The sequence below is a fragment of the Mustela putorius genome, unplaced genomic scaffold (assembly GCF_011764305.1).
Source record: "Mustela putorius furo isolate JIRA1106 unplaced genomic scaffold, ASM1176430v1.1 tig00000196_pilon_pilon_pilon, whole genome shotgun sequence".
Taxonomy (NCBI): domain Eukaryota; kingdom Metazoa; phylum Chordata; class Mammalia; order Carnivora; family Mustelidae; genus Mustela; species Mustela putorius.
This window is the reverse complement of record NW_025421310.1, coordinates 604,222-627,336: the sequence shown is the minus strand read 5'-3', so window position 1 is coordinate 627,336 and position 23,115 is coordinate 604,222. Positions and strand designations below refer to the sequence as shown.

At 46.2% G+C, this 23,115-nt stretch overlaps 1 protein-coding gene across 7 annotated transcripts in view; it reads left to right on the top strand.

Moving 5' to 3' along the window:
* FBXO27 (F-box protein 27) overlaps positions 1–23,115 on the top strand; it is a 35,689-nt gene that overhangs the window by 5,599 nt on the left and 6,975 nt on the right. For 3 of the 7 annotated variants that reach the window (XM_045076793.1, XM_045076795.1, XM_045076792.1), the window contains 2 exons: positions 106–241; positions 639–796. In XM_045076793.1, coding sequence (XP_044932728.1) covers positions 106–241; positions 639–785 — 283 coding nt within the window. In that variant the 3' untranslated portion in view covers positions 786–796. The other 4 variants (XM_045076794.1, XM_045076797.1, XM_004776271.3 and 1 more) reach the window with 4 other exon arrangements.

Below are 23,115 nucleotides of genomic sequence, written 5' to 3'. Positions count from 1 at the left end.
GCTGGATTTGCATACATGGGAAGGCCATTCTGGGGGAGAGGCAGGCAGACACCCAAAGAGATGAGGTGGGCACGTCCAGCCTTCAAGGCCTCCCTCCTCCCACAGGTGGGGAGCCCGACACGACAGTGGCTGTATGTACCGACTCCTTGTCCAACTTCTAGATGCCAACCAGACTGTGCTGGATAAATTCTCCGCTATGCCCGTTCCCATCCAACAGTGGAACAACAATGTCTGCTTTCAGGTGAGTCTCCGGCAGGGACCCGGGGGAGGTGATTGGCCTGGGGAGGTTATCTGTTATTTCTTGGGGTTTCTGTAAGGACGACGCCACTGGGGATGCTTCTGGTTCCCGGCTCTTGGGTAGTTGCTTCCGGACAATGGCTGGCTGGAGCCGAAGGCCTGGTGTGTGTGTGTGTGTGTGTGTGTGTGTGCGCGTGCACGTGTGTTCGTGTACATCCTGCAGCTGGTGGCTTCATTTAATCCCAGAGCTCCCATGTGGGGTCTCTCTATGAGGGCTGGCCTGGATTTCCTCATGGCATGGCCACCTCAGGGCAGACAGACTCCATTTACTGGTGGCTCAGGATTCCACCAAGAAGGTTCCAGAGAAGCCAACAGAAGCTGCATTGCCTTTTCTGACTTAGTTTTCAAGTCACTTGGTGGTTACGAACAAAACCCGCCCACTCAGACTCCAGGGGACAGGAAATTGGATGAGGAACCATGCGATTCCACTGAGCCAGAAGGCCCCAGGCTCAGCTTTCGAGAAGGCAGCTGTGGCACGACATGCCTGATCTCTATTCTACCTACAGGTCACCCACGTGTTCTCCAACATCAAGATGGGTGTCCGCTTTGTGTCTTTCGAACACTGGGGCCAGGACACACAGTTCTGGGCTGGTCACTATGGAGCCCGTGTGACCAACTCCAGTGTGGTCGTCCGGGCCCAGCTGTCTTAGTGGAGGGGCTGTCCTTGCACAACAACCTGAGTGGTGCCTTCCAGAACTGGGAACCATTGGCCAAGACTTCTCATTAACCAAGGACGTGTACCTCCCTGGCATCCTGGGTACTCCCGGAGGGTTCTGCCAGGACCCCTCTTGAGGTTCTAGAAATTACTAGAAGGAAGTTCTTTCTTCAGAGCTTCCTGCTGCTATTACAGGGAAGTCCTCTACCCGGAGGCCCTCTGATTCAGCCCCAGTCCCCTCTGCCCTGTCTCCTCTCCTTTCTGCTGTCAGGGGGCTTTATCTGACCCTTTAGAGAAGGCCACTGATCTCAAGTAGACTCTCATCCTTAACGGCTGGGAAAATTCCAGCCACCTTGGGTGGCAAACTTAACCTCCCTCAGCTTCACGGCTGGGACCAGGTCTCGCAGCTGAAAGTCAGCTAGCTCAAAAAACGTGTGGAGATCCTTAAGGACCCCTGTGATTGTATGTTGTATAATATTATATTTTATTTTGAAATTTTCTGCAAACATCAAGAGAATAATATATCCACAACAGCTATGTGCCGATCGTACGTAATAAATTTATTATTTTGCCAAAAGTGCCTCAGATCTTTGAAATAGGAAATATAACCTTATTGTCTTGTTTACTACTTGGCTTGAAAGCAACAAATTGTCCCGGTGGATGAGGGGAAGCTACAGAAGAAACTCCCAATAGAAAGGGTTTTAGTAGAAAGAATGAAGAATGCGAACAGTATCATTTCCCAAGCCTTAAAGAAACCATCAGTTCAGACAAAGATTATCAGACAGTGGGTGTGTGTACACCACATTAGTGACTTTTTTTTTAAGATTTTATTGTTTATTAGAGAAATAAGAGACACAGCATGAACGGAGGGAAGGGGGCAGAGAGAGAAACAGACTCCTTACCTAGCAGGGAGCCTGACATGGGGCTCGATCCCAGGATCCTGGGATCATGACCTGAGCTGAAGGCAGGTGCTTAACTGAGTGAGCCACCCAGGTGCCCCATCATTTGTGGCTTTCTAGATGGGAGCCAGGATCAGGCTATCCTCACGCCAGTCCAGGGTCATGGCTAACTCATGGCTGGTGGGTCAGTGAGATGTTCTAGGTCATCTTTGCTTTTCTTTTTTAAAAGATTTTTAAAGTAATCTTTACTCCCCGTGTGGGGCTTGAACTCACAACCCTGAGACCCAAGAGTCGCACGCTCTACCAATGGAACCAGCCTAATGCCCCTGACATGTGCCCTTGCTTTGCTGTATTCCAGGATGAACTGCTCATTGAAGGGGTCAGGCCTTTGGCCTCTTTCTTGCAGTACAAGGGAAACACGGGCAGAGAAGCAGCCAGACACACCCAGAGGTGGCATGTTTTGCCAGGTTCCTAAAAAAGGAGTTGTGACAGGTTGAAACAGAAGAGTCATGACCAGATGGAGTATGCGGGGCTCTTGTGGGTACTGGTTTGGACAGTTCAGCTCTAGATGGCATTTTTGGGTCAACTGGGGGAATTTGGATATGAGGAATATGGGAAACATCTAGGAAGGAAAAGGTGCAGACCACTGCCTTAAAAAAAATGCAGCTATGTAATTCGATTTTGGCATATTAAAGGTTTTTTTAAGTTAATTTATTTGGCAGACAGAGATCACAAGTAGGCAGAGAGGCAGGCAGAGAGAGGAGGAAGCAGGCTTCCCACAGAGCAGAGCCCGATGCGGGGCTCGATCCCAGGACCCCGGGATCATGACCTGAGCCGAAGGCAGAGGCTTCAACCCACTGAGCCACCCAGGCGCCTCTCAATTTTGGCATATGTTATATGGTGTGTGTGTGTGTGTGTGTGTGTGCGCGCGCGCGCGCGCACGCCAAAGTTGATGATACCACTTTATGCATGCACATGTACATACGATTACTTATATCCTGGGTGACCTTCTGGATATGCGTGTGTATATAGATATGTATGTATTTATATTCAGAAGAAAAAGAATATTACCTGTAGGGGCACCTGGCGGCTCAGTCTGTAGAGATGTGACTCTTGATGTCAGGGTCATGAGTTCAAGCCCCAGGTTGGGTGTGGAGCTTACTTAAAATAATTAAATATATATATATATATATATATATATATATATATATATATATATATATTAGATACAGTGTTACAGGGCTAGTGCAATGGTGATCTCTGGTTGTGGTGATTTTGTATTTATTTTGCTTATCTCGTTTTCTGGTGTGTATTGGTGTATAGAAGAGTTAGAAGACAAATACATAGTATCCTCCAGTGCAATTTCCCTCCTCTTCCAGAAAGAACCACATTTCAGAAGCATCTTTGGTGACGGGTTTTCACTTGTTTTATTTGGTTATGGAGAATTCGAAATACATAGAGAAGCAGAGAGACGAGTGTTCTAACCATGTTTCTATTCCCCAGCACCAGTCTTATCAACTTACAGCCCATCCTAAGCCCACATCCCCATTGATTCTCCCCTCTCCCATATTGTTTTTTTTTAATATGTTTTTATTTTGAAACAGTCTCAAACATAGCAGAGACTGTATGGGTATGGCACAAAGCTCTTCCCCCCCTGAAACATGTAGTACATTTCCAGCATCACTGCAAAATTCTTTCATGGGTATTTTCTACATCTGACGACATTTTCCTGCATAACTACAATATAACCACCCAAATCACGATGGTCATGTCAATTCAAACTGCCCCCAAAGGGCTAAGCTAGGTGGCCCTGCCTTATAAAGGCCTGTTGAAAAGGCCCTGGGTTGGCTCAGTCGACTAAGCATCTGACTCATTTTTTTTTTTTTTTTTTTTATTTGACAGAGATCACAGGTAGGCAGAGAGGCAGGCAGAGAGAGGAAGGGAAGCAGCCTCCCTGCTGAGCAGAGAGCCCGCTGTGGGGCTCGATCCCAGGACCCTGGGGTCATGATCCAAGTGAAAGGCAGAGGCTTTAACCCACTGAGCCACCCAGGCGCCCCAAACATCTGACTCTTGATTTCGGCTCAGGTCATGACCTCAGGGTCATGAGATCGAGCACCACCCTGGGCGTGGAGCCTGTTGAAGAGTCTCTCTCTCCCCCCACCCCTTCCCACCTCTCTTAGAAAGAAAGGAAAAGAAAAAAGGAAGGGAGAAAGGAAAGGAAAGGGAAAGAGGGAGGAAACAAAGAAGGAAGGAAGGGAGGGAAGAAGGAGAGAGAGAAAGAAAGGCCTGTTTGTTGGGGCACCTGAGTGGCTCAATTGGTTAAGCGTCTGCCTTCGGCTCAGGTCATGATCCCAGGGTCTGGGATTGAGCCCCGTGTCATGCTCCCTGTTCAGCAGGGAACCTGCTTCTCCCTCTCCCTCTGCCTGCCACTCCCCCTGCTTGTGTTCTCTCTCTCTAACAAGTAAATTTTAAAAAACCAACAAAAAAGGCCTGTTTAGGGGTGGTTCAGTCATTAACCGTCTGCCTTTAGCTCGGGTCATGATCCCAGGGTCCTGGGATCGAGCCCCATGTCGGGCTCCCTGCTCAGGCGGGAAGTCTGCTTCTCCCTCTCCCCTGCCTTGTGTTCCCTCTCTCACTGTCTTTCTCTACCTGTCAAATAAATAATAAAATCTTGAAAAAAAAAAAAAAAAAAAAGGCCTATTTGCAAGGTGGGCCCTTAGACGGCATCTGGGAACTCGAATTTTGGAAGTGTTCCCACCATTACCTAACTGATACGTGGCTCTTAGACTATTTGTGTGAACAGTATGGTTTGTGCTGAACATGTGCTGTCTTTTGGGGGTCTGGAGTTTGGGTACTAGCCAGGCAGAAAGAAGGTGTCTCTAGGACCAACTGCCTGAGTCTCTGATGAGCTTCCCTGGGCATCACACATCTGGGGCTCCACTTTTGTTGCTGGGTCAAGAGTGCATTTGGCAGGACCCCTCCGAGGAGGGGGAGGACCCAAGGAACCTGCATATAACCCTCCAGTGTCTGTATCTTTGTCCCTTATGACCCAGATGTGCATACAACCGCCCCCCTGTAGAAAATCCCAGGGGCGAGTACAACTACATCCTGAGTTTTATGAGTCCTTCAGCAAATATCTGAGCATGAGATACTCCTAGGATTATACACACACAAACCCACATAGTGGTGGCAGCGGTGGGACTTCTAGAAGGATCCTGATTCAAATATGGCCACAACATAATTTGGGGTAAAGGGAGAACCGTGAGGGATGACGAGACCCTGGTGCCTGGTGGCCACGGAGTTCCATTACCCATGGTCTGAAACAGCCCAGGTGCTGTCTGTTGGAAGAGGGAAAAGTTAGCTAGGGAATTAAAACAATAGGTCCAACCCTTGGGGACCTGGCTGACTTGGGCAGATGCCAGCTATAGTGAGGAAAATCCTTAATTAAGCCTGGTGATGCCTTTGGTGTTTTCCACTTTCCTTCCAGGCAGGAGAGGGAAAGGTGCAAACATTCCCCCAAAAGTTAGGGGTCAAAGACAATAAACCTGAGTTTGTAGTGGAGTTTCTCCTCCCACCTTACGCCAGAAAGGGGCCGCATCCCCCAAAGATGGGCTTTAGTTGAACTAAAAAGTTTAAAGGTTTGCCTTGCTCTCCCCTCCAAGGGAGAAGACAGCTGGTTAAATCCATTCCCTGGGGGGATCAAAGCTTTAGATAAACCAGAGTTCTTTGAAAGATGGGGGGGGGACCCCATCTCTTCAGCAAGGAGACCACAGAACCCCCACCTAGTCTAGCTGGGATCTCTGAGCAGCCATCATGTTAGCCCTGTAGATGCCGAATTTACCTTTTTCTTCCCTTTCAAGTAGGCTATCCAGCATGGGACTTGAACTCACCATCCCGAGATTGAGAGCCGTGTGCTGTACCAACTGAGCCAGCCCGGTGCCCCAGTGCTAATTTTACTTCTAGGGATCTGAGTAAACTTGCAATGAGAGGGGTGGGGGGGGGAGAAATTCGTGGTACAACATTATCCAGGAATTATATCTAAAAGAAAAGGGAAGTTTGAAAAATGGCTTTGTATTTGGTGGCCATTTCATCAAGAAGTAGGATTAAAAAAACCAGTGATCGATGTATATGTATACATGAAATACACACACACACACGTGTGTGTGTGTGTGTGTATCTTGGTTTGTTTTCTGTATATTACCACATGTTGAGAGCTTAAAAGACGTTTTTGGGACACCTGGGTGGCTCAATCAGTTAAGCATCTGGCTTAGGCTTAGGTCATGATACCAGGGATTTACCATGGAGTCCTGTGCATTGGGGAGTCTGCTTCTTCCTCTGCCCTTACCCCCAATTTGTGATAACTCTCTTTCTCTCTCAAAGAAATAAATTAAATAAAAATCTTAAAACAAAACAAAACTTTTGGCCAGGGAGGCACTGTGCCTTTTTTAGGTTGTTTTCTTTCCCTTAGTAATATGCAGTTTTGGAGGGTGCCTGGGTGGTTCAACGGGTTGGGCCTCTGCCTTCAGCTCAGGTCATGATCTCAGGGTCCTGGGATGGAGCCCTGCATCGGATTCTCTGCTCAGCAGGGAGTCTGCCCCCCCCCCCCGCCTGCCTCTCTGCCTACTTGTGATTTCTCACTCTGTCAAACAAATAAAATCTTTTTTTAAAAAATGTGCTTTTGGTTCACCCATGTCTTTTCTTGGCCTGATAGCTCATTTCTTTTTAGCCCTACGTAATATTTCATTGTCTGGATGGACCACAGTTTACTTAACCAGGAGGTGAATCCTTGATTGATTGCTTCCAAGTTTAAGGAGTTATGAGTAAGGCCTCTATAAAACATCCGTGTGCAAGTTTTTGTGTGTGGACAGAAGTTTTCAACTCTTTGGGGTAAATGCCAAGAGGCTTGATAACAGGATTATAGGGTAAGAGCATGTTTAATTTTGTCAGAGATTACCTTCCAAAGTGGCTGGACCCTGATGTGCATTCCCACCAGCAACAAATGGGAGTTCCTGTTCCTCCACACCCTAGTCAGCACTTGGCGTTGTCAGTGTTCTGGATTTGGGCTGTTCTTTTTTTTTTTTTTTAAGATTATATTCATTTATTTGACAGAGATCACAAGTAGGCAGAGAGGGAGGCAGAGAGAGAGAGAGGAGGAAGCAGGCTCCCTGCTGAGCAGAGAGCCTGATGAGGGGGCTTGATCCCAGGACCCTGAGAACATCCGAAGGCAGAGGCTTTAACCCACTGAGCCACCCAGGTGCCCCTCAATTTGGGATGTTCTGATAGGTGTGTAGTTGGAAGCCCTTTTTGCTCATGGGTCCTGTCCCCATGCTTTAATCAAACTACCTTTTTTGCACCAATAATAATAATAGGTGTGTATTAGTAGCCCATTGTTGCTTGAATTTGCATTTCCCCAATGACATACTGATGTCAAGCATCTTAGATACTTATCTGCCATCTGTATATCTTCTCTCGTTCATTTTTGAATCGATTGTTCATTTTTCTCATTGAGATTGAAGAATTCTGTATATATTTTGGATGGCAGTTGTTGATCAGAAATGTCTTTCACAAATATTATTTTCCCAGTCCGTGGCTTGGCTTCTCACTCTCCTGAAGGAGTATGTACCTTCCCTTTGAGCAGGGCCATCTAAGCTCTAAGACTGATAAGGAAAAAAGGACTTAGGAAAGCATTTCTCATCCTCTGGACTTGGAACCAGATCTTCCGGTTCTCCCACACAGCTATGCTGCTGCGGAAGAGAAGCCTCTGGCTTTTCTGGATTCGGGCATTTGCAGCTCCGAATTGCCCAGACCTGACTCTAAGCCAAAACCTGATATGGTCTGCGGGGGACTGTTTCGTTCACAGCACAAACTGCTCAGTGAACAGAGCTTCACTCTGGGACGTTGGCAGGTGTAAAACAGCCCTCTGTGGGACCCTGAACTGTGTGCGGTACGGACGCTGGCTGGACCACCTGGGTCACATAAGAATGCCCACAGGAAAAGGCTGCTTTCAGATGGAACCATCTAAAATCAAGCTACTGCTCAGCTCTCTATTTCTGATGTAGATCCTAACATCCAATGCAGTTCTATCTTGTGACTGCTGCCGAGAGCTGCAAGCTGGGGGAGGGCTCATCACAGGGACTGTGACCCCCTTTGGGCACTCCTAACACGTTGGACTCTGGATCAGTCTGGGTGGATGTTGCACAGCTGTTGCCTTGTATTCTGTTTTCCCAATTAGTGGCAGTTTACAACAAGGACTCATAGTCTGACTCTACTTCTGTGGTCTTTCCCCTGATACCTGCCCCTCAGGAAGGCTGCTTGATTACTAAATACCAGAGGTTCTTAGAACAAGCTTGATCTTCTCCAGGCTGCTTACTGGATAAATGATCAGGACAAAAGGGGTAGGGGCTATATAAAATGATTTGAAAATTGTTGAATATTCAGGTTTTCATCTTGACCAATTCCTGGATATGGTGTATCTTTCTCTCTGTCACTCTCTTAAGATTTTATTTATTAATTTGACAGAGTGCAAGCAAAGAGAGCTGCAGGAAGAAGGAGGCAGAGGAGAGGGAAAAGCAGACCCCTTGCTGAGCAGGGAGCCCGATGTGGGGCTCGATCCCAGGACCTTGAGATCATGACCTGAGCCGAAGGCAGATGCTTAACCAACTGAGCCACCCAGGTGCCCCATGGTGTGTCTTTCTCATTAACTTCTATAAAAATGTTTTTCTCTTGAAAAAAAGCAGAGGAAACACTAGAGAATCCCTTACTGCAGTGATAGAAGAACTAAAATCTTGTCAGGTCCAAATTAAAAATGCTACAACCAAGATGCAAACCCAGATGGATGCCATAAAAACCTTTTTCTGTGAAAATGCTTTTGTCCCTTATTGCATCTAACCCTTCTGGATGAAAAGTTTGAATGAGAATTTAAAAATAATCACTTTTTGGCTTTTTGGCTAAGATCAAGTGTGGAGAATTTTAAAATAATTTGGAATTTGAAAGTGCGTGCGTGCACACACACACACACACACACACACACACACAAACTATTAGACCTAATGATTTAATAACTCAATTCAGGAAAGTTATAGGGTACAAGATCAATATAAAATTTCATTTGAGGGGCGCCTGGGTGGCTCAGTAGGTTAAAGCCTCTGCTTTCAGCTCAGGTCATGATCCCAAGGTCCTGGGATGGAGCCCCACATCGGGCTCTCTGCTCAGCAGGGAGCCTGCTTCCTCCTCTCTCTGACTGCCTCTCTGCCTACTTGTAATCTCTGTCTGTCAAATAAGTAAATAAAATCTTTTTTTTTTTAAGATTTTATTTATTTATTTGACAAAGAGAGATCACAGTAGACAGAGAGGCAGGCAGAGAGAGAGAGAGGGAAGCAGGCTCCCTGCTGAGCAGAGAGCCCGATGTGGGACTCGATCCCAGGACCCTAAGATCATGACCTGAGCCGAAGGCAGCGGCTTAACCCACTGAGCCACCCAGGCGCCCCGTAAATAAAATCTTTAAAAAAAATTTTTTTCACTTGAAAAAAAAATTTTTTTTGCCACAGATGGATTTTATTCTTTTTTTTTTTTAAAGATTTTATTTATTTATTTGATAGACAGAGACCACAAGTGGGCAGAGAGGCAGGCAGAGACAGAGAGGGGGGAAGCAGGCTCCCTGCTAAGCAGAGAGCCCAATGCAGGCGCTCGATCCCAGGACCCTGGGATCATGACCCGAGCCAAAGGCAGAGGCTTTAACCCACTGAGCCACCCAGGCGCCCCCTTTTATTCTTTTTTTAAAAGATTTTATTATTTGTCAGAAAGAGAGAGAGTGAGCAAGTGCACAAGCAGGCAGAGTGGCAGGCAGAGGCAGAGAGAGAAGCAGGCTCCCCACTGAGCAAGGAGCCCGATGCGGGACTTGGTCCCAGGACCCTGGGATCGTGACCTGAGCTGAAGGCAGCAGCTTAACTGACAGAGTCACCCAGGCGTCCCTTCACTTGAATTTTTATATGTTACCAATGATCATCTGAAAACAAAATTAAGAAAATAATTCTATTTACCATAGCATCAAAATGAATAAAATACATAGAAATAAGTTTAACCAAGGAAGTGAAAGACGTGTACACTGAAAACTACCAAACATTCCAGACAGAAATTAAAGAAGACATAAATAAATGGAAAGATACCCCAGGTTCACTGATTGGAAGACAATATTGTTAAGATGACAATACTCTCCAAACTGATCTACAGATTCAATATAATCCCTATCAAAATTCCAGCTACCCTTTTTTGCAGAAATGGACAGGGTTATCCTAGAATTCATATGGATTGCAGGGGGTCCCAATTGCAAAAGTAATCTTTAAAAAGAATAAAATTATAGGATTCACACTTTCAAGTTTCAAGACTTAGTGCAAAGCTACAGTAATCAAAACAGGGTGATAAGGATAGACATATAGATAAATGGGATAAAATTGAGAGTCCAAAAAAACCTCATCTTCAGTCAGTTGATTTCCTACAAGGGTATCAATACCATCCAATGGGAAGAGAATTGCTTTTTCAGCAAATGGTGTGGGACAACTGAATGACTGTGTAAAAGAATGAAATCGAATCCTTACCTCACACCATATACAAAAATCAACTTGCAGTGGATCAAAGACAAATCTAAGAGCCAAAACTATAAAGTTCTTAGAAGAAAATAGAGGAGACAATCTTTTTCACCTTGGATTTGGCGATTGATTCTTAGATATGGCACCAAAAGCACAAGCCACAGAAGGGAAAAGCTAGATAAATTGGACTTCCTCCAAGTTAAAAACTGATGTGCATCAAAGGACACCATCAAGGGTGCCTGGGTGGCTCAGTGGGTTAAAGCCTCTGCCTTCAGCTCAGGTCATGATCCCAGGGTCCTGGGATTGAGTTCCACATCCGGCCGTCTGCTCAGCAGGGAGCCTGCTTCTCCATCTCTCTCTGCCTACCTCTCTGCCTACTTGTGATCTCTGTCAAATAAATAAATAAAATCTTAAAAAAAAAAAAAAGGACACCATCAAGAATGTGAAAAGACAACCTACAGAATGGAAAAGAATATTTGCAAACCATTATCTGATAAAAGCCTAGTATCCAGAATATAGAAAGAACTCTCACACTCAACCAGGAAAAAATAGACCAGTTTTTAAATGGGCAAAGGATACGAATAGATACTCCTGTAAAGAAGATGTACAAGTGGTTGATAAATATACAGGAAATATGTTCATCATCATTAGTCATTAAGGAAATGCAAATCAAAACCACAATGAGACACCACTTTACACCCACTAAGATGACTATGAGCAAAAGCATGGAAAATAACAAATGTTGGTGGTGATGTGAAAAATTGGAACCTCAGGCACTATGGGTCTGTGGGCATGTGAAATGGTGCAGCTGCTTTGGAAAGAGTTCTCCCAAAAGTTAAACATAGAATTACCATATGACCTGGCGATTTCATTCCTACACGTATACCTAGGAGCCTTGAAAATGTGTTTACCCAAAAACTTGCACGTGAATGTTCAGAGAAGCCTTATTTATAATAGCTAAGAAGTGGAAGCAACCCAAATGTGTATCAAGTGATGAACAGATAAACCAAATGAAATATATCCATAACATGGAATATTATTCAGCCAGAAAAAGGATTGGAGGTGGGGAGGAATGAGATACAGAGCCACTCTATAACATGAACCCACCTTGAAAAGCTTATGCTCAATGAAAGAAAGCAACGTATGATATGATTCCATTTCCATAAAATGCCCAGAATAGTAAAATCCATAGGGAAAGAAAATAGACTAGTGGTTGCCAGGGGATGGGGGTGGGGGCGGTGGCCAGGGAGAGTGCTTATTGGTAGTTTCTTTATGGAGGGATGAAATGTTCTGGAACAATATGGTGAAGATGCTTGTACAATGCTGTGAGTATACCCAAAGCCACTGAACTGCACATTTTTAAAGATTTTATTTATCTATTTGAAAGAGAGAGAGGCTGAGAGAGGGAGAGAGAAGGAGCAGGGAGGAGGGAGAGGGACAAGCAGACTCCTGGCTGAGCAGGGAGCCTGGTGCGGGACTCCATCCCAGGACCCCAGTATCACCACCTGAGCCGAAGGCAGTCGCATAACCCACTGAGCCACCCAGGCGCCACTGAATTGAACATTTTTTTTTAAAGATTTTATTTATTTATTTGACAGACAGAGATCACAAGTAGGTAGAGAGGCAGGCAGAGAGAGAGGAGGAAGCAGGCTCCCGGCTGAGCAGAGAGCCTGATGCGGGGCTCGATCCCAGTGCCCCGGGATCATGACCTGAGCTGAAGGCAGAGGCTTTAACCCACTGAGCCACCCAGGAGCCCTGAATTGAACATTTATAAAGATTTTTTATTTTATTTATTTGACACAGAGAGAGATCACAAGTAGGCAGAAAGGCAGGCAGAGAGAGAGGAGGAAGCAGGCTCCCCGACAAGCAGAGAGCCTGATGCGGGGCTCAATCCCAGGACCCTGAGATCATGACCTGAGCCGAAGGCAGAGGCTTTAACCCACTGAGCCACCCAGGCACCTCAGAATTGAACACTTTTAAATGGCTAACATAGAGTACAAAGTATTAAGTGAATTTTACCTCCATTAAAAAAAAAAAAGTTCGGGGGAAGAAATGTAAAGTGATGATAACCGAATGAGCCACACTGATGTTGTAACAAAAAAGGAAAAACACAAGCTTGGCCCCTGAGGAGGTACCAGAGTTGGGGGAGAGACATAGGTGGTCTGCATTTTTCAGAACTGCTCCCAGAATCAGAAGCGTTGCTGGCCTCCCCAGCTGAAAACACCAGAGGGTTGCCCACTGGTTTATGTTACTTTCCTTCTGGAATTTTGTTTCATGCTAGGAATTAGGTACATGCTACATTCAGCACAAGACACATTGCTAGGGAACGGTGGGGACACCTCCAGAAGCCAAATTTCTAGATGCCAGTCAAGGGTCAACCTTGCAAGAAACCCTTCTAAATATAGAAGACTTGGGGTGCCTGGGTGGCTCAGTGGGTTAGGTGTTTGACTCTTGGTTTCAGCTTATGTCATGATCTCAGGGTCACGATCTCAGGGTTGTGAGATCGAGCCCCACATCAGACTCCACGCTCAACACACGGAGTCTGCTTGAGATCCTTTCCCCTCCCTCTCCTTCTGCCTCTGCCCCTCCCCCTGCTTATGCTTGCACTCTCTTGCTCTCTCAGTCGCTCTCTCAAATAAATTAAAAATACTTATTAAATCTTTAAAATTAAACAAGTAAATAAAATAAAGACTGAAGCCCCAGACCTGCTATGGTCTTTTCCTCAGAGTTCCCCATTCAGTTCTTTGTAGCCAAGCCCCCGAACTTTTTTGAGTTACCCTTCTAAAATACACGGAACCTCCTTTTTTATCTCTCTGACTCCGCAGTCCAACCCTCTCTCCCCCACTGAAAGGCTGTGACCTCGAAGCCATCGGTATCAGTAATCTGGGTGTGAGGCCAGCATCTTCCATATGAAGTTTGCAGCAGGATAGCCTTCCGCTGTCTCCTGGAGACATTGTACCAAAGCTTTAGCGAACAGATCTGAATGGCAGGAGTACACGGTGTTCTGCAAAAAGCAGAAAAGGGCAGACTCCACACTAACACTGAGCTATAGGCTCAGGTGAACAGTCACCTGCTAACCTCATTATCAAACAAGAGAGCTCTACAATCCTTTTTCCCTCCTGATGTAATAAAAGTCACCGGCTTCTCATCCTGCCGTAGCTGGTCTCTGCCACCGGCAGCACTTCTTAGACTTTTATTTTTCACATCAGCACCCCACTTCTGGTATCAATTTCAATATTAAATCAGATGCAGACCAGGCTGTTGTAAGAGCCTCTAAAACACAGGACCCCAAGCGACATGGAAGCTCATCCCCCCTCTAATATTTTATTATTTAATATTATTTCCTGGGCAGTCCAGGAAAAGGAGATGGCTCTGATCCTTGATCTGTCCGTTTTACCATCTTGGGCATATGCCCTATTTCCTAGGGGCACCTGGGTGGCTCAGTCAGTTAAGCAGAGGATTCTTGTCTTCGACTCAGGTCATGATCTCAGGGTGGTGAGATCGAGCCCTGCATGGGGCTTCACACTCAGTGGGGTGTCTACCCAAGAGTCTCTCTCTTCCTCTCCTTTTGCCGTCCCCAACCCCTCCCTCTCTCTCTCTAAAAAAAAATAATAATAAATCTTGGAACTGCTACTTTCCATCCATTGGGGAGGAAGAAGAGGGGAAGTATAGGAGATTTGCTTTGCTTTTAAGGAGATGAACTAGAAATTGCACACAGTATCTCTCTTTACATCCCATTGGCCTGAACTTAGTCACGTGGCACATCTAGATGCAGAGGAGGCTGGGAAATGTAGTCTGTGGCTGGGTGGCCAACTCAGACTCGAGGGTTTTTATTTTTAAAAGGGAAAATGGATTTTGAGAGACCTGATGAATTTAGCAGTCTCTCTCATGGACAGTGTGTATTAACTACTCAATGTCCTCCAGTGTCCCTTTCCTCCTTATCTCTGGTTACAAGTTTTCCTGGTATAAAAAACACATTTCCAAATAAACTTGTATCTCATTTAAATTACCATGATTTTGAGTATCTATAACAGCCAGCCAAAACTTCAAAAATCTTCACAGCCTAATTTTCATAGAGAGTGCCATAATTCCTGGACCTTTTGCAACTTACTTTTTCAGCTTACATTTTGTATACATATCCCTATTGGTTTACATATATCTGATATTCTTTTTTTTTTGCACAGTTCCTTCAGAAGTCATTCCCCTGAAACTTTTTATTTTATTGTGGCAAAATAAACAAAACATAAAATTTCCATTTTTAACTTTTTTTTTCTTAGTAATCTGTACACCCAACATGGGCTCAAACTTAACAACCCTGAGATCAAGAGTTGCGTGCTCTACGACTGAGTCGCCCTTTAACCATTTTTGAGTGTACAATTCTGTGGCGTTAAGTACATTCACAATGTTGGAGAAGTACCACTATCCTTTCCAGCACTTTTTCATCATCCCAAACATTTACATTTAAGTAAGTAAGTAATTAATTTAATGTACCCATTAAACAATAGCTTCTCTGACCTCCTCCCCAACAGCCTCTCTACTCTACCTTCTCTCTATATAAATTTGCCTATTCTGGGCTCCTCATATAAGTAGAATCTGACAATAGCTGTCCTTTTGTGCCTTTCTAAATCATTCACCTTAACTACTGTATGACTTAGTATCCGTCTCCTTGTTTAGGTCACCTCCGTCATCCTTTAATTAGGTCTCATCATTTATTCCAAAATGAGCTCAGACATCTTTTCCTGGCATTTGATGCATCTTACTTTTTTGTTGTATAAAAGAATGGACTCTTTTCTTACAAATTATACTTTCTAATTGGTCATTGCCTTTATTATCAGAGTGCTTTTTTTTTTTTTTTTTGCAGGTTGGTCTTACATCTAGCTGACTTGCTAAAATTTCCTCTTGGATCTTTGCAGGGAATTTTTCTAATTAACTTTGATATTTCTTATAGGCAGTGTCCTTATATCAGGTTGATGATTCCCCTTTCTAGTTGGGTCACAAAAGTTTTATTTATTTTTTTTTCAAAGATTTTATTTATTTATCAGAGGGTGGGGGGAGAGCAAGCACAGGCAGACAGAATGGCAGGCAGAGGCAGAGGGAGAAGCAGGCTCCCCGCCGAGCAAGGAGCCTAATGTGGGACTCGATCCCAGGACGCTGGGATCATGACCTGAGCCGAAGGCAGCTGCTTAACCAACTGAGCCACCCAGGCGTCCCCACAAAAGTTTTATTATAAATGAGAGATCAGGGGCGCCTGGGTGGCTCAGTGGGTTAAGCCGCTGCCTTCGGCTCAGGTCATGATCTCAGGGTCCTGGGATCGAGTCCCACATCGGGCTCTCTACTCAGCAGGGAGCCTGCTTCCTTCTCTCTCTCTCTCTCTCTCTCTGCCTGCCTCTCAGTTTACTTGTGATTTCTCTCTGTCAAATAAATAAATAAAATCTTAAAAAAAAAAATGAGAGATGAATTTCATACAATGTTTCTCCTCCTGTAATTTGTTAATATGGCATATTACATTAATAGATTTTCTTTTTTTAAAGATTTTTATTTAGTTATGACTACATTAATAGATTTTCTTAAATTTTTATTGTGGAGGGGTGCCTGGGTGGCTCAGTGGGTTAAGCATCTGCCTTTGGCTCATGTTATGATCCCAGGGTCCTGGGATCGAGCCCTGCAGCGGGCTCTCTGCTCAGTGGGGAGTCTGCTTCCTCCTCTCTCTCTCTGCCTGCCTCTCCTCCTACTTGTGATCGCTCTTTGTCAAATAAATAAATAAAAATAAAAAAATTTTTTTAAACTTATTCTTTAAAAAAAAATTTTTTTTTTTTAAATTGTGGAGCAGAGCCTGCCTGTCTGGCTCAGTCAGTAGAGCATGTGATTCTTGATCTTGGGGTTTTAAGTTCAAGCCCCATACTGGCTGTAGAGGTTACATTAAAAAAAAAAAAAAAAAAAAGCCCTTTAAAATTTTTTATTGTGGAGGGGAGCCTGGGTGGCTCAGTCAGTTAAGTAGCTGCCTTCGGCTCGGGTCATGATCCCACATCTTGGGATTGAGCCCCACGTCTGGCTCCCTGCTCAGTGGGGAGTCTGCTCATCCCTCTCCCTCTGCTCCCCGCCGGAACGAGTGCGCTCTCTGTCTCTCTCAAATAAATAAATAAAATCTTTTTAAACAAATGTTTATTGTGGGGAAGTCTGGGTGGCTCAGTCAGTTAAACGTCTGCCTTCAACTCGGGTTGTGATTCCAGGGTCCTGGGATCAAGTCCCACATCGGACTCCTTGCTCGGCAGGGAGCCTGCTATTACCCCTGCTTGTGCTCTCTCTCTCTCTCTCTCTCTCTGACAAATAAATAAATAAAACCTTTTTTTAAAAAAAGGTTTATTGTGGAATTGTCTGCACCTATTGATATTAGGTAGAAAAGTGGAGTGGACCCTCTTTTATACAACAGCCCAGATCTCCTCTTCAGGGTGGAGGCATTCTTTCCACGACTGCTAGTGGCTCATGGCACATGGCTTCCAGCTGCGCCTCTGTCTGGGAAAGACCGTCAGCGGTAGAGAACCATCTTGCTCAAGCTCATGCTTCTTTCTGAGGGGGAGCCCACGTTCTGCATCTGGGCAGTAAGAGGGACAAAAACCTGGCTCCATGCCTCAGCGAGGAACAACCCAGAAGGGCCATTCCAGTTCCAGGTTCCCCATCAGATGGACTGAGACCCTTGATGCGACCGTATCAGCTTCTCCCAGCACCAGCCCTGCCCCCTCTCTTCCTCACACACGTGTCCTAGAGCACTCCCCGCTAACCGTCCTCTCTGGCTGCAGATCCCAGCTCGGAGTCTGTCTCCCGGGAAACCCTACCGGTCAATGACTGCATGTATGTATGTGTGTTTACTTCTAAACAAACATAAGGGGCGTCTGAGTGGCTGAGTCCTTTAAGCGTCTGCCTTGGGCTCTGGTCATGATCCCAGGGTCCTGGGTTCGAGTCTGGATGGGGCTCCCTGCTCAGTGGGGCGTCTCCCTCTCGCTCTCCCTCTCCCACTGCCAAGCATCCTCCAATCCTTTCCTACTCTTCTTCAGGTCTGCCTTGTCTCCCCATCATCCATCCAACGGGCTCACGAGGTGCTCCTGAAGCCCCCTCCGGGGGCCAGCCAAAGTCAGTAATGACAGAGCGATGCCGGACTGTGGCATTAGTAAAGAATGCTGCTGTTGCCCAGGTCCTAACACAGCAGATCTGTTATTTGCTGACCATTCCCCCTTCCTGGCTAACGGAACCCCTATCTTTCTGGTCGGGGCAGCAATGCTCCAGCCACAGGAGGTGAAGTAGAGACCTCCAGCCACGGCTCACCTATTCTCCTTTGCTGGATGCTTGCACTCACATGCTCCTGTGCAGGAAAAGTGGCCATGTGGTCAGGTCTGGGCAAAGGGAGCTCTACTGGGTGGCCTTGCCCTCCCCACTTCTTCCTGCCTCTGTGAGGTTACAGTACATCCAGCGGAGGCTGTCATCCTGGAGGATAAAAGCCAAATGCTGAAGATGATGGAGGGGAAAGAGAAAGAGCCAGGCTCCTCCACTACCAACCACAGCAGCCACGGAACCCGCCCTGGAGCTGGCTGGCAGGGATGGTGGGGGGGAGGTGGGCACTCACTTACAGGCAGTCACAGTGCAGATCCCGGATGGGAGGCGGCAGGACCCACATGTCATTTCCACCCTGCCGCAGATCCAGGCCCACCTCTGCAGGGGGATGGGTAAGAGGGGCCTACCTCTGCCACCCCGCAGCCTACTCACCCCTGCCCTACGCTTGCACAGCATTGCTGCCCAGCAGGGCCCGTCCCTGCCACTTTCCTGCCACTGGCTCAGCCGCCCTGCCCTTGACATCTTCTCTGAGGACATCATCATGCCTGCAGGGGTCCTCAGGAGTTTTAAAAAATGGAAATCCAATAGGGCGGCTGGGTGGCTCAGTTCGTTAAGTGACTGCCCTCAGCTCAGGTCATGATCCTGGAGTCTGCTTCTCCCTCCGCCTGCCCCTCCCTGCCCGCCCTATGCTTTCTCTCTCTCTCTCTCTCTCTCTCTCTCTCATTCTCTCTCTCTCTCAAATAAATAAAATCTTTTTAAAAAATGAAATACAATAGGGACGCCTGGGTGGCTCAGTGGGTTAAAGCCTCTGCCTTCAGCTCAGGTCATGATCTCAGGGTCCTGGGATCGAGCCCCAAGTCAGGCTCTCTGCTCAGCAGGGAACCTGCTTCCCTTCTTCTCTCTCTGCCTGCCTCTCTGCCTACCTGTGACCTCTGTCTGTCAAATAAAAAAAAAATGAAATACAATAAAAAATTGATTTGTCAGAGTACATCACATATAGGAAGGGTAAACATTGCTGCAAGAAATTCTGTTTACTTTTATGTATACTGATTGTTATGGAAAATGTGTTCTTTTTAAGATTTTATTTATTTATTTTTGAGAGAGAACAAGCTGAGGCAGAGGGAGAAGCCAGCCCAATGTGGCGCTCCATCCAAGGGATCTAGGATTATGACCTGAGCCGAAGGCAGACGCTTAACTGACTGAGCCACCCGGGCACCCCTGAAGAATGTATTTCTTTCTGAGATTATGGCTACCACATTTAGGAAGACATTGCACCTTCAAGTTCCTAGCAAGTGCCCGGAACAAACTGCTGCTGGGCCCTCACTCTCCCCCACCTCCCCACCTGCGCCTCAGGCCCCTGAGGCCGCCTTCAGGAAGAGGCCCCAGTGTTCAACCAGCTGCTCTGTTCCAAGCCCTTTGCCTGGTCCTGGATTTTTCTCTCTCTCTCTCTCCCCTTCTCCCACACCACATCCACACCAACCCAACAGCAAATCCTACTTCTTTCCCTCAAGACATACACAGAATCTGCCCTACCTCTGGGGCCACTGGGCTCGGAGTCAGGCAGGATCACCTCTCGCCTTGATTAGGACTCATCCAGCTAGCTCCTCCCCTCAGGACCGAGGCAAAGCACCCCCCACCCTGCCGCCCCAAGTGCTCTTCTCTGGGCTATTGCACTGCCTCCTCAGTCCCCTCTCGGTGAAAGGGGCAGGGCTGGGCTCTGAAGTCACATGGCCAGACTCCTTCCACTGTCCTCCTCCAGCACCCTCCCCCCCCCCAGCCTGTTATCTGATCTCCCGCCATCTGGGCCCCTTGCTACCCCTCCTCCTGGCGACAGGGCCTCTGGAGTTTTTGAAAAGTTGAACCCAGCAGCTCCACACCCTCCCGGCCCCCCCAACCCCCACTCAATACACACACAAACACACACACACACCAAGGCTGGTTGCACCCTCCCCACATTCCATGGACTCCGAAGTGAGAGCTGATTCATCCCAATCTCCAGATCCCTGATCTCCAGTCCCCAGGGGACCCTCTGGGACCTCCCTGTTCGTTTCTGGGGTCACAACCCTCCCTTTTGCCTTTTGCTCCCTGGCCAGGGCAGAGCCAGGCAAAGGGCTGATGAGTGATGCCTTCAACACACTGGAGATCACTGAACTAGTAGTCTCCAGGGGCTGCAGCCAGGCCAGACACCGGGACTCAAGGCTCGTGGAGGGAGAAAGAATGCAACCGGGAGTTGGGCAGTAGACAGACCAGCTGACGCCAATCCAGCTGTGAGCAGGCCGGTAGCAGGCGCAGATTTCCTCTGATTTCACCAAGTGTGAAATTGCACACATATGAGGTCATGGTACAGCCTGACCCGGGATGCGGGCCCAGGGACCAAAGCTTCACAGCCCATGAGCCCCTTTGTTATTGTAACTATTTAAAAAGGGCCCAGCATTCTGGAGTGTTCTTCTGGGGAATTTATTTTAATTTTTTTCTTTTTTTCCCCCCCTTAACTAGAAAGAGAGCTCTGTTCCAGTTCCAAACCTCTGGCCAAGAATTAACCTCACCTTGCCAGTAAAATTTTCCTTACTTACAAGTGTGTTTTAATGCCCAGCTGTAAGCAAGGCTTATAATTAAAAAAAAGAAAGACACCTCACTGGCTCAGTCAGTAGAGTGTATGACTCTTGACCTCAAAGGTTATGAGTTCAAGCCCAAGTTGGGCATGGAGGCTAGTTAAAAATATATATAAAAGAAGAAAGTCAATTGAACCAACAGAATTAGTACTCCTATGTTATGTTTTTTAAATTATTTATTTATTTATTTTTATTTGTGTTAGATTTTTTTAAAGATTTTATTTTGTGGGGCGCCTGGGTGGCTCAGTGGATTAAAGCCTCTGCCTTTGGCTCAGGGATGGGATGGAGCCCTGCATCAGGCTCTCTGCTCAGCGGGGAGCCTGCTTCCTCTCCCTCTCTCTCTGCCTACCTGCCTCTCTGCCTGCTTGTGGTCTCTCTCTCAGTCAATTAAATAAATAAAATCTTTAAAAAAAAAAAAAGATTTTATTTTGGGGGTGCCTGGGTGGCTCAGTGGGTTAAGCCACTGCCTTTGGCTCAGGTCATGATCCCAGGGTTCTGGGATCAAGCCCTGCATCAGGCTCTCTGATCAGTGGGGAGCCTGCTTCCCCCTCTCTCTCTGCCTCCCTCTCTGCCTACTTGTGGTCTCTGTCTGTCAAATAAATAGAAAAAATATTTTTTAAAAAAATATTTTATTTTGTTTATTTGAGACAGAGAGAGAGAGGAGGAGTGAGAAGCAGGCTTCCTGCTGAGTAGGGAGCCCAATACGGGGCTCAGGGCTCGACCCCAGGATCCTGGGATCAGGATCTGAGCCAAAGGCAGACGCTTAACCAACCGAGCCCTCCTGTGTTATGTTTAAGAGTCATCTGGGATATTTGGCAGGGTGGGGGAGAATCATCTGGGATATTTGGTATTTAAAGTATTTGTAATGCTTAAGAGAATTTGGCATCAGCAAAAATATGACAGATTTATCCTGTAGATGTAAGTCTTCCAACATAAAGTGCATAATTGAGTAATCCATTATTTTAGACTTGTAATTTTTCACTGGAACGTGCAAGATAATTTTTCTAGGTGAGTCCTGGAATGTTTAAAAGATCTTGATACTCTTATAATGTATTATGAGAGTTAAGTACCTGGGAAGGTTTCACTTCTTAGGCACTTCTGTTGAGCTTCCAAAGAAAATCGAACAGTTTAAAATGTTAAAGCAGAACATTAAAGGGAAATTAATTAATAAAGATTCTAAATGGGATATGAAGTTGTTGAAACTGGGATGGGTTGACCATTCATCAAAGACCTCCCCCAAAAGCGGTAAAATTGACCAGATTTATAAATAGAATAATATTTGGAAATAGAACTTTGAAACTTAAGGAAGACAATGTTTTTTATTGGTAGTTCTTTTGGTTTGGTTTCGTTTTTTCAGTAGGCTCCATGCCCAACATGGGGCTTGAACTCACATCCCTGAGATTGGTCGTATGTTCTACCAACTGAGCCAGCCAGGGTGGGTGGGTGTTGTTTGTTACACAGCAATAGCTGATGAACACAACAGTGATAGACTCTTATTAGGTGTAAGACACCCCCAGAAAGAAAACCTACATTTCCCACACTCCCTTGCAGCCAGGCCTGGTCATGTGGACTGTGGTGGCGGTGACAAGCCCTTCGAACAACCTAGACAAGACCAACACCCAGAAGGAACCAAGATCCCTGACTGATTTCATGGAGCAGAGCTATTTTATCAGCCTGGAAAGAAATAGGGAGCGCAAAATAAACTTCTGACTTGGATCTCTGTTAGAACAGCTGAATCTAGGGGTGCCTGGGTGGCTCAGTTGGTTAAGCATCTGCTTTTAGCTCAGGTTGTGATCCCGGGGTCCTGAGATTGAGTCCTGCATGGGGCTCCCTGCTCAGCGGAAAGCCTGCTTCTCCCTCTCCCTCTGCCTTTCCCCTGCCCCACTCTGCTCTCTCTCTGTGAAATAAATAAATAAAATCTTTTGAAAAAAGCTAAATCTCAGCTTTTCCCAAACCCAAAGCCGAAAAGATTATGTATAATCTTTTCATTGATACGCCGTTTTTAAGAAAATTGGCCTCATTCTGATCCATAAAATGATAACCCAGATCTTATAGTTTGATGCACTTAGCACATGTTCTTAGTTCTGCCCCCCCACATATTATAATTGTTCATAAATATATGTTCGCTCATGTAAATGATGGGACACCCCACTGCTTAGCACAAGTGCCATCAGTCAAGCATCATGCCGCTCTTTTTTTCTTTGCCTCGGGGGAAGTATTGTTTCTACAGGCTGGATCCATATATTTCTTTTTTAAATTTTTAAAAAGATTTGATTTATTTATTTATTTATTTATTTATTGGCAGAGAGAGAGAGCACAAGCAGCAGGGAGAGGGAGAAGCAGGCTCCCTTCCAAGCAGGAAGCCCCAGGCAGGGCTCCATCCCAGGACCCCAGGATCATGACCTGATCCCAAGGCAAGAGAATTTGAAAAGAGTCATACGTTTCTTTCCAAGTTCTCTTCTCACAGGCTGGCAGAACCTCTAGCAACCCACGGTTCCCCGTGCCTCCGCTAGCCAGCCTGATAAAAGCTCCTGGCTGCATTTCTTTCTAAGCCTGAATCTTCAAAGGAGATCCAGGTTTCAGACCCTTGATATCTGGCAAACAGTGCCTCCGAGGAAGCTCTGCGCAGTGTTGCCCCCGGAAGTGTGCTTTGCGTCAGCGGGACGTGAACCCACGGTGTTCAGAGAGTCCCCGCCGCGTGCGAGGCCCCAAGCGGTAACCCCGAGGTCTCAGCTCTCTGA